Source organism: Musa acuminata, chromosome BXJ3-11, assembly GCF_036884655.1.
Source record: "Musa acuminata AAA Group cultivar baxijiao chromosome BXJ3-11, Cavendish_Baxijiao_AAA, whole genome shotgun sequence".
Lineage (NCBI taxonomy): Eukaryota > Viridiplantae > Streptophyta > Magnoliopsida > Zingiberales > Musaceae > Musa > Musa acuminata.
Genome location: NC_088359.1, coordinates 26,539,613 through 26,555,000, shown reverse-complemented (window position 1 = coordinate 26,555,000; position 15,388 = coordinate 26,539,613). Strand labels below are relative to the sequence as shown.

At 38.8% G+C, this 15,388-nt stretch overlaps 2 protein-coding genes across 5 annotated transcripts; both read right to left on the bottom strand.

The window, feature by feature from the left end:
• Nucleotides 1-4,036: 4,036 nt before the first annotated feature.
• LOC103971603 (transcription factor bHLH149-like) lies at nucleotides 4,037-10,388 on the bottom strand. 3 transcript variants are annotated; one of them, XM_065174787.1, is made up of 5 exons: nucleotides 10,251-10,388; nucleotides 9,701-9,767; nucleotides 9,484-9,635; nucleotides 8,085-8,257; nucleotides 4,037-4,744 (listed from the first exon to the last, which is right to left on the bottom strand). In XM_065174787.1, the coding sequence occupies exons 4-5, from the start codon at nucleotides 8,154-8,156 to the stop codon at nucleotides 4,142-4,144; spliced, it is 675 nt and encodes a 224-aa protein (XP_065030859.1). In that variant the 5' UTR covers nucleotides 8,157-8,257; nucleotides 9,484-9,635; nucleotides 9,701-9,767; nucleotides 10,251-10,388; the 3' UTR covers nucleotides 4,037-4,141. The 3 variants fall into 3 exon arrangements, with proteins under 3 accessions (XP_065030859.1, XP_065030860.1, XP_009383938.2); XM_065174788.1 differs by having other exon boundaries at nucleotides 8,085-8,220; XM_009385663.3 differs by lacking the exons at nucleotides 8,085-8,257; nucleotides 9,484-9,635; nucleotides 9,701-9,767; nucleotides 10,251-10,388 and adding an exon at nucleotides 4,916-5,347.
• A 144-nt stretch (nucleotides 10,389-10,532) lies between these two features.
• LOC135653170 (protein SUPPRESSOR OF QUENCHING 1, chloroplastic-like) lies at nucleotides 10,533-15,091 on the bottom strand. 2 transcript variants are annotated; one of them, XM_065174784.1, is made up of 7 exons: nucleotides 14,563-15,091; nucleotides 14,198-14,298; nucleotides 14,047-14,103; nucleotides 13,858-13,952; nucleotides 12,812-12,911; nucleotides 11,323-11,381; nucleotides 10,533-10,794 (listed from the first exon to the last, which is right to left on the bottom strand). In XM_065174784.1, exons 1-7 carry the CDS (start codon nucleotides 14,945-14,947, stop codon nucleotides 10,665-10,667), a joined length of 927 nt encoding a protein of 308 aa, XP_065030856.1. In that variant the 5' UTR covers nucleotides 14,948-15,091; the 3' UTR covers nucleotides 10,533-10,664. The 2 variants fall into 2 exon arrangements, with proteins under 2 accessions (XP_065030856.1, XP_065030857.1); XM_065174785.1 differs by lacking the exon at nucleotides 11,323-11,381.
• Between the last annotated feature and the right edge of the window lie 297 nt (nucleotides 15,092-15,388).

Genomic DNA, 15,388 nt, shown 5'->3' with positions numbered 1-15,388 from the left:
ACAGCTACAAAGTGTTGTCTATCACCTCCACTTTTGTCACCCTATTCAATGTTGCCTTTGTGCAAAATTACTCTCGGGCAATAACTTTCTCCCTCTCCTCTGTCACTTGTGCAGCATAAATAGAGTGGAGGCAAGCATTAAGGGCGCTAACAACGACGATTGCACACTATCGGTGACGCTTCACATAGGCAACATGGAATCGTGGACCGTGAGGAAAGAGGAATAAAAGAAATGGGGAAGGGAAAACAGAAAATAGATGATAAGCGATGTCACTCTTGGGAGCACACCACAGTGTGATGATGGTTGAGGAAAGAGATTTTTTTTATCAAATTGATAAAAAAAAAAAATACTCTTGATATAAACTAATTGAGGAACACCGTTTGATAAAAGTAGAGAACTCTTTAAGGTAAAATGTCTATTAATAATTATTCAATTAAAGTTGATCGGCCTCCCATCACTGATCTTATGCAAGCTTCTACAAGCAGCATCCGGCCCCGGGCGTTCCTTAAGCAGCCTATGGTCGCTGGGTCCTCTTTAAGCTTCCTTCCACCAGCCCACGTGAGTGGCCCAAAAAGCTATATGCATTCCCTTTTCCTTTGCCAAGGCTTCTACTAAAGTGTCTAGCCATGATCATCTTTGAAGAGCCACTATTCAGGTGCCACATAGGAGATCACATGGCTGTTCGCTACTGCTAATGCAAATAAGACGCGTTTCACCTCCCTATTGGTTGGCGCTTGGTGGGACCCTTCCCAAAGGATGTTGGTGGAAAAAAATCCCAATGCTACTGGGAAATTACAATGTCATTAGTTGGCATGAACACATGTGAAGCTCCTACAGGTTTCATGACAGAAAATACCACAAGAATCATACCATCCTAATTAATTCGAGTCATTATTCAGAACATGCAAGAAAATGAAAAGAAAAAAAAATCTCAAAAATAAATTTTCATGATAATGAGAGTTGCAATGTGAAATCAAAAGCCAGAAACTAAGTTGCTTCGAATCAATAAAATCATGAAAGCAGCGATACAAGTCCTGTCATCATCATCATGGTGGCAAGTGGCATAGTGCTCTCATGTGCCCTGCAAGTTGGCCATGAATGCGAGATATTGACAGCCAAAAGTGCTTCCTTTGTAGTTTTGTGCCATTGACCCATAGGCGGAGGAGACAATGGTGCCACCACCATTGCTCCCCTCGCTGTCTTTGGCCCTCCATAGTATGTCTCTTTCTCTCACAGACCCCTGGATTGGCTTGCCTTTTGCCCCAATATTACTTCATCGACTTGGCATCTAATTCATGACAGGTACTTACCCTAAACATTATTTTTTTTTAGACACTGTGATGAATGCCTCTTGTAGGTTCACATCACATCAGCCACTCCCAACTTGCACAAGGGAACACCCAGTCCTCTTGATGGTGCTTGGAGGAGCGTTCGCATGATGATCTCATACCTTTGTGGGATAATGGCACCAACATTTACTGTTTGAAAAGGCAAAATGAAAGAATATGCTTCATGTAGTTGACCCTACCTTTAACGATATATATAGCATGAATGCATCAACAATAATTGGATAGGATGGAAATATAATGTTATCTTTAAGAAAATAACAGAGCTAGATTACTATCAGCGCCAGTAAGCTAGCTGACATCTTCTGAAAAGAATAATCTTTATTTTCTTAAATAAAAGAAAGAATATGCATCACATAGATGGCTTTAGATAGGCATGCTCATGTTCCTAGTTGACCCGATCTTTTAATCTAGGAATAAAAGACCATTTATTGAACTTGTATCATCTACAGTGATAATATCTATTCACTGATCTATTGAAACTCTCAAAATTGCAAAGATTATCTGAAGTGCTATTGAATGGAAAAAAGAAAAGAAGATAAGCAACAAAATGAATGAAAAGATGCCTCTTTCACAAAGAACATCCGAGGCAAGTAGCACTAGGAAGTAAACACTTTCTAAAACACACATCATTCTCCAAAGGCTAAAAGGGGTTATGCCATCAGATTCCTATCATTTAAATGACCGTCTTCTTTTACCTGGGTTAAAAGTCAAAAGGGCTTTTGTGGGACTTTACATGGACCCAACTATTAGCATTATCTGGCAATGCTGCTTATATATGCACTCTCTCCTAAGAGCACTCTCTCCTGACCCTGGTGAGAAGCAAATCTCTTCTTGTAAACAGCCTAATATAATATGAAAATTTGTTTATTGAATCCTCAGAAAGAAAAGGTTACTTTTTTATCTTTCAAATTATTCAGGAAACACACATTTCTCCAAATCTTTTTTTTTTTTTTTGAAAGACTTCGAAAGTATCATCCAGAAAAGAGAGACTGATGTTTTCTTTTTCTGTTTGTGTCTTGCCAGCAAAAATCTAAACAAGTGATTTAACTGATGGAGCTAGAAAAGTTCTCATAATCTACTACCAACATACTAAAGCAGGCAGTCAAAATTTTTATGAACTTTCCATCTCCAACCAAGTCTCTGAGGAAAAAAAAGCTGCAGATCCATCAAATCAACCAGACTTCAGTTAGGCAGTTCATGATGATGATGATGCACATGCATGAACATTCTGCAGAAAGGACAAAGATGCATGTGGAGCCTATTGTCAGATGATCATCAGACTCACATGAACTCCACGAGACCCAATTGGTACAGTGCATCGAAATCTTTATGCAAGTAATAGGTACATGAGATCTTGGTTGTAATTATGAATTTACTTGATAACAAGAACAGAAGGGGGCAGGAAGTCGAAAATAGGGTATGCACTATCATACCACCACAAACAAATAGCTACTAGTGCATCCATGTGATGCTGTTACCTTTCTATTGATCAGCTTTCCTTTTCACTGGTAAGAGCACCCACCTTCACTGAGAATGAGCCAGAAACCAGGCTGCCACATCAGACCCACTAGTGTCCAAAGGTAGTCGAGCTTTAAATGGGCAAAAGGGCCAGCCAGCACTGCAGTAAGGATTCCTTATCACACCATGCTCTTGTATTGGCCACATTGTTGGAGGAGATACACATGGCTCAGAGGCTACTTGAGGGAGGCCGACCTGGGAGATCAATGATGGTGGCCTCATCAGATCTCGATCTCTCTCTCTCTCGGGGAGGGCAAACAAAACATTGAGGTGACAGCTCATATTTTGCTCACTTCCTTGCAGGATTATAAAGTCTGCTATTAAAACGTTTGCAATGTTCACACCATTGATTCACACCCTGACCAAGGGCAACAGCTACAGACAGAGAAAGGATCCCATGACAATTGAATTTTGTATGCAGCAATCCCCAATTAAATCAAAAGCTACCAAATCTGCTAATATTACTTGTAGGGAGCGGGTGGGGTTGGGGTTGGGGTTTATAAGGTGATCCTTTATCACTATCATTTTAAAGGCCCTTAAACATATCAATATCATCTGATTGTAAGACTACACACTTCAAATGTTTGCAATAAAAGTATTCTTATTGAATCTTTCCTACTTCAGTTCATCTATCTTAACATTTTTCTCTTACTTTAACTTCCAGGTTCACATGGATTCAGCTTCAAGTCTAACAAAACATAGTTTTGGATATCAATCATAAACACTCAAACTAAAGCATGAATAAGGTAACTTCAAAGGCCAAGTAATCACAATTCTTGATATGCTAATTGAAGACAAATTAAGACTCATGGAATAAATTGGATAAAGGGACAGCTCTCCTCTCTTAGAGATCACCTCGGGATCTTTCCCTCCATTTGTGCCAAGGATGGAACACGTTTAGGCTACGAGTGGGGCAAAGTCAGAGGGATATGTATATGACCCATACACACACTCATTCTCTCTTTCTTTCCATCATCTTTTTCCTTGGTGGAATTTTAATTGTGGTTGTGACCTACATGTCGTAACATGTGACGATAACAATATCATAATAGATACCATCCCAACATTACGGAGTAATGAAAAGATCGCATCTATTTACGAAAATGCCGTCGGGCAACGGGCGAGGAAGACGGCGAATCAAGAATCTCAGCACACGAAAAACCAGATCAAAAACAAAGAAGAGAAGATAGATGAAATGTACAACGAATTACCACAACCAATTCTAAGGCCGGAAAGGCAGCGAAGACCAAGAGGAAGAAGAAGAGGACCTCCGATCACATAGGCTCCGCTGTCGCCGCACCGGCGGCGGAGAGGATCTCGGCGATGGCGCTCATGGCCCGCACCTGCATCTCGAGCGCCGCGATGTAGTCGGATGCCTCCTCCAGGAGAGTCAGCAAAGGCAGCTTCCGGCAGCCCGGGACCAGCCGGCCCAGAACCCTCGCCTTCCTCTCCAGGGTCGGTGGCTTGCTCTTCGGTGTCGTGTGGGAGGCGGAGGCGGCGGTTATGCTGCCGAGGGGCTTCCGCCGGCAGGCCCGCGCCCGGACCCAGAGCTTGAGCTTCCGGCCGGAGAGGATCGCACGGCTCCAGTGTGTCCGGCCACGTCCAGCCACCGCCAGCGCTCGGTCCGCCGCCGCCCGGACGGCTCGGCTCCGCGAGTGGTCCGTCGCTGCCGCCGCGGAGGATCGGCGGACGCGGCGGATGGCCTCGATGAGCTTGGATGAGTAGGTCTTCTGCTCGCCCTCCGTCCTCCACTTGGCCACCGGCGGGTCTGCCCGGCGCTTCCGCTTCCTCTCCCCTCCTCCTTCGTTACCGGTAGCGGGATCCCCCTCCGCGTTCGAGATCGCCATCTCAAACCCCACAACCCACCTCCGACTCGCCTGCAACAAAAGCGATCAAATCAGTCAAAAGAAACCCCGCCGAAAAAACCAGATCACATCACCATATTCTCCACCAAAAAGTCAGATCCGCCCACATGATTCCAAGATCGAAAGGGCAACACGAAGGAAAAGGAAATCATCAACAGTCCAAGATCGTATCTGTGTTCTTACCTCGACAAGTCCGATCGAACAAAATGAGGAGGAGGAGGAGGCTATAGAGTGTGGAATCGATCGATGGGAACGGATTGGAGTGGAGCGGATGACGAGAATAACTGACGACAGGCCTCGGCTCGCACTATTAATACACCGAGGTTTCTAAATGCTTTTGCTTTATTGACGATTCTGCCATCGGTCAGAGCGAACCAACTCAAGCAGTAGTAAATCTCGATGTGGACAAAACCGCGGCGGGAGAGCAAATGCAATGACGATCTTGCCATTTGGTTTCGACGGATGTGATGATGGCGTCATCATATGATACGAAGGAAAAATTACAACAATAATTAAGAATCAGCTAATTCACGAAAAAAATATTCTCTTTTTTTATTTTTTCTAGGAAGTGTCTCATTCTCAGAATTTTCTAACAGCACTTTTTTTATTTACCTAATACCGAAAATATCTTTAACTTAATTATCAGTCATATACGCTTTTTTCTTTTTCTATAAATCAATTTATAAGATAAATTGATCCAATTAATTATTTTTACACTGTTTTATAATACTTTCAATGATATCAAAAAATATTATAACATAATACAAAAATACTGTAAAACAATGTATTTATACAAACTTTATAAAAATACAATATTTTAAAACTATGTTATGGTGGTTTCTTAATATTGTTGAAAGCATTGTGACATAATATATAAAGACAATAACTAGACAAATTCATATTATGAACCGATTTATAAGAAAAAAAATAAATAATCGAGAATATTCTAAGTATTAGATAAAGGAGGACGTTGTTAGGAAATTCCAAAATGGGATACTTCACCAAAAAAAAGATAATTTTTTTGAAAATTTTACCCATTAAAAACTACATAAAAAAGGAAAAACAAAAGTTTCTTTTGTTATTATTACTTTGCAATGATCAGCTAGTGATGGCAATGTAAAGAAATATCAAATCCTATGTGTGTGTCTCATGAGCACACACTTTCTTTTTATCCTCTTGCATGATCATGTTTCCTTTTGCCTCCCTCATTGCTTAGTTTCTTATATATTTCTCCTTCATTTTGCTTTTACATGCAGCAAGGAGAAAACAGTCATTCCAATCTTTGGCTTCTCGACCCTTTCCTTGAGTGAAGAGGATTCCTCGACATTGACCACATGGGCATCACAAGAACATATCTCAATTTCCCTGTACTTGGTTCAAGAGGGTGCATCCAATATGCCTAAAATAGCAGACTAGGCAACCTCTGAGGGACCAAGTCACATGATTAAGTAGGGAGTGACTCAATGGTCTTGTCTCACATTTTCTTTCTTTTCTCCCTGTAAATCTCATTTGTTGAAAGAGTTTTTTTTGCTCAAAGCTGTTTTAAGCACAATCCAAAACCTTGAAGTATATTTATTGTATAAGAGTACAAAGGAATAAAATCCAGTAGTCAATTAAATGAAAGTTTTGCCACTAAATGTCAAACATGATGATTCATGCAATTAACCTAGTAATTCTACAGTTCAAAGTTCAAACCCAATGCTATCTGTAGGATGATATTGAGCAGATAATTTTTCATTTCTTCCTTTCTGCAGTATTTGTCACTGAATATTATCTGTAGGATAATATTGAGCAGATAAATTACTATGGGACACATGGACTCCCAAATCACAGAAGAAATCCACCCAACAAGTACCAGAATGGTTTAATCAGGTTGCATGTCAGGTTCTCACTGAATCAAAATAGAGAATATTCTGTGAGATGACCATACCTTGATATGAGAAATAGTCCCTACGATGTACCCGTCAGAGTTTCCAACAGTATAAAAAGGACTTCTAGATCAGACTCTACCCTCTCTAAAGAAAACTTTAATCTTATATGTTCACTTCTTCTTTTACTCATCTCAAGATGAGCTCTAACTTAAAGCATCAAATGAGCTTAGAAGTACCAGGCATGTTCCCAACGCATCTTGATTCTTATAGGGTTCAAGAAGATCCATCTCGAAACTATCAGTTCAAGACCACCACAATCTAACCTCAATGTAGCCCTAGATGTGATTGCCATAACAGCTCAATTAAACCTTAAATACAAGAAGCAACAAAGTATAAATGCCTCAAAGTCTCTAAAACCAGTGGAGTAGTTTCAAAGTACTTTCCACCTTGAGAACGGTAAGAGGAAATGATTTCAATCTAAAGCATTTAGTTCTTTTTAGGATCACCTTATGTTGCAACTTGATGTCACAATTTATACAAGGAAAGAACAAAAAATGCTTTGGGAATCAAATGTGGTCGGCATCTTATCATCAATAAAAGCCAAGCATGAGCACTACCATGGAGCCTACCAATGTCCAATCTCAAACTCTATCAGATCATCGGATAAGTGACGAGTCCTATCTTTTGTTTGTCACTCATATATATTTGAGTCATTGTTACAGATAAAAGAAAATATTTGTATCTTTGGATCATGGAATCCAGCTGACAAACACTGTTTGATTCTGTACAATATCCATTTAGCAGGGTTTGGTTCCTAACAACCAACTTTAAATAAGAACCAAAATCAACATATGGTACAGCCACGCTCCAATACTAAACTTCAGTTTGCATCAAGCACAATGAACACAACTTGAAAATTCAGTAGTTTCATACCAAATGATTGTCTTATCTAAACTTTTAGGTACATCCTCATGTCAACTTTGTTTCAATAAATGAATGATTTAGCAAGGGATTAGGAGGTAAGGAGTTCATACATACACTAAGCAACCTTCACTTACAATTATTACCGAATTAACAGGTTGAGAATGGGTACAATACAAGTGTTCCTAAATGGTCAATGTCCACATAAAAATGATCAAATAAGGATCAGTGGCAGACAGCAGAATCGATATAGGACATGGAACTGATATTTGAGGCATAAGGTCATATAGAGACCTACCTACTCAAAATCATAGCATTTGTTTCATTGCACAAACACATCATGATGTGTTATCACCATGACCATAAATCTAGCATTCTGTGCATCACATATTAATTAGAGAAGAAACAGGGCACAAAATTCTTGACATTTACCATAATGTTTTTCCTTGGAAAAGAATTAACGACTATTCTCAATTCAAAATTTTGTAATTGATAAGGACATGAAATTAACTACTATATACAGCCCAAATCCTAATTGCTGAGCGTTGATTGTGACGCACCTGAGGAACCATTGGCATCATAGTATAAAAAAGGTTCAGTAACTCCCCCAGTAGTTTTTGGCTTTTCTTCATGGAATGAGGTATCAAGGGCTACGTATTGTTGAAGGCAATCCGCATCTTCCTTGCTGTAGTAAAGCTGCAAAACAATCCGCATCATTCTTTATGTGGTAAAGCTGCAAAACCGAAGATCACCATTTAATCACTCAAGTGTCCCACATTATTCATTTACTTATCTAAGGAATATATGGCTTGTGTTGATGGCATCATGAGCATTTGAGCATAAGTGTAGTAGTTCAAACACAATAAAGTTAATAGACTAATTATCTCGAATTATCGGATTGTGACAATTGGTACCAGAGCCCCTAATATTGAAGCATGGTCTATTGTGGACGAGGCACAAGGCACTCCAATACATGAAGGTCAAGCCCTTAAGTGGCAGAAAATATAGTATAGACATGTATGACAAAAGTAATTATCATAATATCACCATAATGAAGGATTAACTATCACGAAAATCCACCATTCTTTTGAATCCAAAGGTTTTTATTCCTAGGATGGGCATCGTACACATACTCCAATAACCACATGACAGCACTTGAGGTATGTTACAAAAATGCCACTACTTCTACGATTTGATGACACATTATTTTAGGCCATAATGTAATTGCAACTTGAAAGCCGTCACCACATTTAGGCCATAATGTAAGTGAAAGCCATCATTGACTGTGATCTCTATGCCTGAAAACTTTAATTAATTTGATTTTTCTTAGTAAATGAAAACATAAATTCAATGGTGATAGGTGATGGATGACATGGCAAACATCTCACCGTCATGTGGGCGACAAGTGGCTGACACATCGACCGTCTAGGTCCCAAGTCGGCCACATGTGGTGGACAGATGATAGACGGACCGAGTAGTACGTCATCACCACGTAGCCGACACGTCGACCACCCGATTCAACGTAGACACATGATCGAGTGATGCGTCTCTAGCCTAAGTTAAGTCAATTAAGGCACGCGACAGGATTGGTGAATACCATGCCATTACTTGAATTCAGCCTGAGAATGTCACATGTTCCCCCATGACTGTCAATGATCCCAAACATAATGGTATTCGAGACCACCTATAAAAGGGACCTAGGTGCGTACTTGAGAGACTGAACAATTCCCCTCATTAGTGTTGTCTGACGAGTTCAACCGGTCCGAACCCAAACATAACTTAACTGTCGGAGATGCACTAGTCGAGAATGCCCCCAACTTATTTTTGCAAGTTCAACGCTTCGCAAACAGTGATATGAACTGAGACTGACTCGGAAAGGACCTTGGTTGGATCCAAATCCCTATTTTAACTTGGACAACTAGAATCTGCACTAACAAATGGTTTTATACAAAGAAGTACCTGAAAGTTAATTCTTCCCATAACATATGAAGTAGAATTTCTCCCAAAATAAAGAGATGCACATCCATCTGAACTTGTCTCTGCATTTAGAGGATTGACACTAATTGCGCACTTGTAGGGATGGTTTCCACATCAAATTTGCTATGAGCTTCCTGCATAGCAAATAATGGTAAACCAGTTGAAGAATCATGTACTAATCCTACATTATAAATACTACCTTATGCCAGCAAACACATCCATTTCTAACTCGATGAAAGATGGCATCATGTTTCTTCAGTCTGTACCTAATTCAAACAGGTAATAAAGTGAAAAGGATGAAGTTTTCTTGCAAAGTGTAGCTAACTGGAGCAGAAAGAAGTCATGCATAAGAATGGTAACAAAGCAGATGATGTTAATAGGGGACAAAATGCACAGAACAAGAATCAAAAAGGGGAAAACGATTGCCTCATAAAATAGATCTAACAAGAGTATTTAAAAAGAAAAAGGATGCAAAAAATTAAGCAAAAGAGAATCGAATAAGCAGACATAACTCTTTCATTATAGTTCTCAGAGTGCCCCAGGATAAAGGGTGTTAGTAAATAGTAGTTATATTCATGATCATGTAGGCACGTATTATTCGGCATTGTAATGTCTTTCACCTTCTAGAGAACCAAGCCTCCATTTGCTGTCCTGAGGGAGTTGACATCAAGAATATGCATGCATATATTTATGGAAAGAAAGAAGAGATGAATAAGCTTAACTATACACATATAGCTTATAAGACTAACCTGCCATCCAAGGTAACAAGCCTTCATGTTTGCTTGTTCAGTTAGCAGTTCTGTAGAGTTACCATCAAAAGAGCTAGTTTCTTGAGTTACTGGCATCTTCTCCTCTGCAACCAAATTTCCCAATTAGCATCCAATGAGCAGGGTAACATAAGATATATAGTCCGTATTGATGAAAGATATGTTATCCAAGTTACAGGTTCGGAACAGTAAACAGTAGAACACCCCAAAATTCTAAAATCAGAACTGCTGAGATTAGAATTTATAAGTAAATGCTGGTCAAGCTAAAAAGCAGTCAAATAAAGAGATTCAATACAATTTGCAAACTATTACAACAATTTAACAGTAATAATCTCAAATGTTGCCTGCTGCTTACTACATCTTCTCATGAAGGAAAGTTGAATTAACTTATTTTAACTACTTGTCAATAGAATGACCACCATATAGAACATCATAAATTGAGATGCTCCCAATTTCCTTTCTGATAAGGGATGGACTGGCTGGCTGCAGCATCTCTTCAGATAATGTAGTGGTAACAGCAATGCATCTGCAATCGAGGATTACTAAATTATTGGAAAATTTCCAAAATTATTAGAATTTTGGGATCAAAGTAAACTAATAAATCAACAAAAACCAGATCCGAAAATGTGTTAAAATTTACAGAATCATTATAACTAAGTGAAGCAATGACAGTAAGACGAAACATTTTCCGTCTCCATGCCTATTGATAGTACAGATACTGGATCACAAAGAAGAATACAGAAGAGACTACATCAGACAAACAGTAAGTTCACTCTATCCCACTCTATCCTATCAATACTGAACTTCACAGATTATCTTTACACAGTATACTGTTGCAAATTCTTGCATACAGACAAACTCACTTAAACACAATGATGAAGAAGACTACCCAGTAAAGACTTGGATGTTATGTTCATTCTATTTGACAACAAAAAAGAAATGTTTTTCATTTAAGTTCCAGTTCTATATCAATTGTGATGTCTAATGAGAAATTAATGGATGGATATGTTTAAACTTGGCATTTATTAGAAAAGAAATTATGTCTAATGAACACCTCATTTGTGCAGCTTTTGCTGCTTGAACTCCAGCAAGAGCATCTTCAATCACAATACACTGCAAGACATTTCCAGCAAGACACTTCATCATACTCATAAAAAGTACAATGCAATCTCAGATACTTCAAAAATAATTTGTGGACACATAAAAGCAATGAATCATCACAATGCAGAATATAAATGGAACTTTGGTATCCAAGGACACGTTGATGAAGAATTCAGACATATAAACTAGAGAATATTCAATATTCAACATGTACCAAATATTGATATCACCATTGGAGATGATAAAATAGTCATTACATATTCATTTCCTAGTAAAGGATGGAGTATATCTTATGAAAACCAAATTAGTTGTGATCAAGGTTTCAAGTCTCAGTCTGAGGCCCACACCGGTTCCTAGGCAAACAGGATGCCCCAAGTTAAAAAAATTAAAACCAATCAATTATGAACTGGGCCAGAAAATTGCCGGTCCAAGTGCCAATCACAGGACATGTACTACTCCGACCGGTTTTTGAACACTGGTTGTAACTGAGCCCTTTCATATGTAGAATTTTCATAGGCAACTTCCAATCTTCTTCCTGATGCCTAAATGAGAAACAAAGAACTACTTCCTTTGACCAAGAATAACACCTTTTTAGACAAAATAATGGCATGTCATATTAATGGACATGTCCAAGGATTGGCCTGGCCAGCTACGGCTTGGCATAGCACATGCCAAACTTTTTGTGCACATGCTTGGGAAAGCAATACTTAGTTGTGAAGCTTGCCAATATAAGAATCATCTCTTGGATCCCTTAACAACCAGTTCCAAATTCCAAGAAAGATCCATGCACCAAAATCCTTGTGACATAGATCATACCGATTCCAAGTTATTGGGAACTCATAAAGAGTATCCTGGAATACCACATCGTGTCCAATTTCCTCCAACCAAAATTTGACATGTAAGAATGTACTCCAACAGAACCTATTTGTCTGAACAATGCAAGAACTCATAGTGTTCATAGCTCATTGGAACCAAGTATCAAAGTGTAAGCAGACACCAACTTTTCAGTTTTTGCAAAAGAACTAAAAAAATTAAGTATGACTGTTTCCTTGAGTATTCTTGATGGTAAGACAATAACTCATACAAGTCTATGATGAATTTGTAAAGCCATTCAAGACGTCCCTATTTCTGAATTAAAGAAATAAGGAGTGCAAAACCTTTTTTATAAAATACGATGATGTACCAGTGTCAACCTTAAGTTGCAAATAAGAGATTTTATACAAACTCCGTGACTCCGGGTGTAAATGAAAACTTTTAAGTCATAGAACAACAAAAACCGGTAGTAATTAGAGAAAAACAAAAACATGAAAACATCAATGCGATAATTTTTTCATAGCCAAGTTTCATACATTGAGAAAAGTGTATATAGAGCATAAAATCCTGTCTTGGTCTAGTGATGATGGAATGTAATTTGGTTTGTCAGACAATGCAAAATAATATACCTCGGACTGAGGAACATTCAGGTTCTTTGAAGCTGCTAAGAATATATCTGGAGCAGGCTTTAGATTCTCAAATGCATCAGCAGAAACAATCGCATCAAACCTGATATGCACAACAAGTTGCAAGTTATCATTGAATATTGTGAGAATTCAGATATTTAGGGAGTGACAGAAAATACCTGTATTCTCAAACATTGTGAAACTTCTTTTACAATTAAAAAGAGTGCTTAAATCATTATCGTTAGAAGAATAAAGTGGAGAAAAATAACACAATAACTTTGAGTTACTACTACTACAAAGAAATTTTCTGGAGTTAAATAATATAATATATATATACATATATACTATACATGTTATGACTATGCCACTACAGAGTTAAAGATCTTCATAATAAGAATATCTTGGTTCATCCATCATATTGAACTTTATAAGAAACATAAGGTACATAAAAGTAAATTAGGAATGGTAATGCGATGAGAGATAAAGTTAGACATAAAAGAACTGTACAAGAAACAACAAAAAAAAAAAGGTTCTAAGTTTGATTATTGATATTGTGCTCAAAAGAGCTCAGTGACAGGAAACCATCTATGTAAACAGCCCAAATAGCTGAGACAATTTTTGTTGTTGTCATTAATTGAATGTGCAGTTGCTTATTCTCCTAATTATTTTCTTTACTCAGAGTTCAAAGGGGTTTCAGTCTCAGGTCATTTAGGCATATTTTTAAGTAATTGATTAGACAAAAATGATGATGACCATATAGATTTGATGATGATTTGAAATTTAATTATGGTTAATGAATGTTATTTCTTCTATATATGGAATGATGGACCTCACCCTAAACAACAGCAGTACGTGATTTAGCAAGAAGCAATACTTAATATGGAAAAAAAATTGCCAAAAGGAAAAGCTTTTTCATGGTGTATATACTTCATCAAGACATAATACTGTATAACAACTAACATAGAGGTAGGATAGAATTGAACTTTAATAAACATCACTCATAGTATGATTATTAGCCAACGAAGTAGTCAGAATATGTGAGCACTAACAGAGAAACAGGAAGACCAGCAGCTGCTAGATTTGCATCGACCTTAATTCTGTCAGCACTAGAGGCAACAGCAACCTTAAGCCCCCGACTTTTACACTGACATGGAGTACAGCATCCAATAACTTATTTTCATTAAGGTAAAGAGAGAAAGGAAACCTAATATCAATTAAAATCGAACAAGCAAGTATACCTCCATGATGAGCTCAAGAGCTCCGGGAAATCCAATGCCTGAGTCGGGCTTTGCATACTGCAAGTGAGCAAATAGAGAGTAGCATTAAAAAATTCCAAACGAATGAAAAGAATTAAGGATCAATTCCACAAAGAATCATCATATGCTATACCTTATCAAGGTAAATTTCAAAAAATCTCTTCTTTGCAGCCTCCGGATTAAAACCCTTCACCTCCTTCACTGAAGCAACACCTCCAAGAAAATTGGCCTCGCCTACACCATGGTTTATACACCGATCATCATAACAAGGTATAATTTTAAGACAATCCACATTATTCGATGACACTGACAAACGCCAACCACGTTGCATACACTTTCTCAAAGACAAAAGCAAAACCCAAACTTGGAAAATATGAATGAAGAAATCAATTCCTAAATCTTTCAGTTCAATCCCTCGCCATTTGCATGTGCAATCGAGAACCTTATTCAACCAATTCGCTGCCCGAAAAGATCATGATGAAAACGGAAGAAGTGTACCAGTCCCCATAAACGGGATGAAGTCGTCGGTGGTGACGGAGACACCCATATCGGCGAAGACGTCGACGGCCGCCATCCTCGATAGCTCTTCGCTGTTGCAAAGAACTCCGTCCATGTCGAAGAGGACGGCCGAGACCTTGCCCCACTCTGCGCCCTCCTCTCCCACCGGGACCGTCCCTTCTTCTACCTGCTGCGACGCCGAAGCGCGAGCGGCGGTGCAGCTACGGCGGCGGAGAGGGGCCATGGCGAGGGTTTGGGCCGGTCGCTGACGGTGGCGAAATAGGGCGGAGGGGACAAGGGATAGGTAAGGGAATTTGGGGAAATGCGGAGGGCGGGTTGGGGAAGAAAGAGGTCGAACAGAGAGTGCCGTCGAACATAGCGCCATCTCGCTGCTTTTGGGCGCGAGAGGAGTAACGAGGGATGAGAAGCGCACAGGGAACTTTATGCGCGAAATGACCGTAAAGCCCTCATTGGAGGCTTGAGCAATCTTGGCCACTTCGTTGGATCAGGAAATGGTGGTGTGAATTTTGGTGGGATTTGTGAATGCAGGATAAATAGCCTTCATCCATTTTTTTCACATTTATTTAAAAATTTGAAAATAAATAAATATAGTTATAATTATTTTTTTAGTAGAATAATAATATAATTGATAGAAAATATATTGACGTTAATCGTTATCCTATATCTGTCGCCACATGAAGATTAACGTGAAAACAAAAGATTTTGATCATCCTCCACTTATCATGCGCCCATGGAGATAAGAAGATCATTCTAGTTTACTTCCCCTGTTATCCAGTTATGAGATTTGTTTCTTCGTAGCCCATGG

Excerpts from the sequence above, each read along its gene's own strand:
- LOC135653170 (XM_065174784.1), bottom strand. The coding sequence starts at position 14,947 with ATGGCGCTATGTTCGACGGCACTCTCTGTTCGACCTCTTTCTTCCCCA. Across the intron at positions 14,104-14,197 it reads TTGAAATTTACCTTGATAAG|TATGCAAAGCCCGACTCAGG; the intron begins GTATAGCATATG and ends GCTCACTTGCAG. Across the intron at positions 10,795-11,322 it reads GCAAAAGCTGCACAAATGAG|ATGCATTGCTGTTACCACTA; the intron begins GTGTTCATTAGA and ends CCTCGATTGCAG.
- LOC103971603 (XM_065174787.1), bottom strand. The coding sequence starts at position 8,156 with ATGAAGAAAAGCCAAAAACTACTGGGGGAGTTACTGAACCTTTTTTAT. Across the intron at positions 4,745-8,084 it reads TGATGCCAATGGTTCCTCAG|GCGAGTCGGAGGTGGGTTGT; the intron begins GTGCGTCACAAT and ends CTTTTGTTGCAG.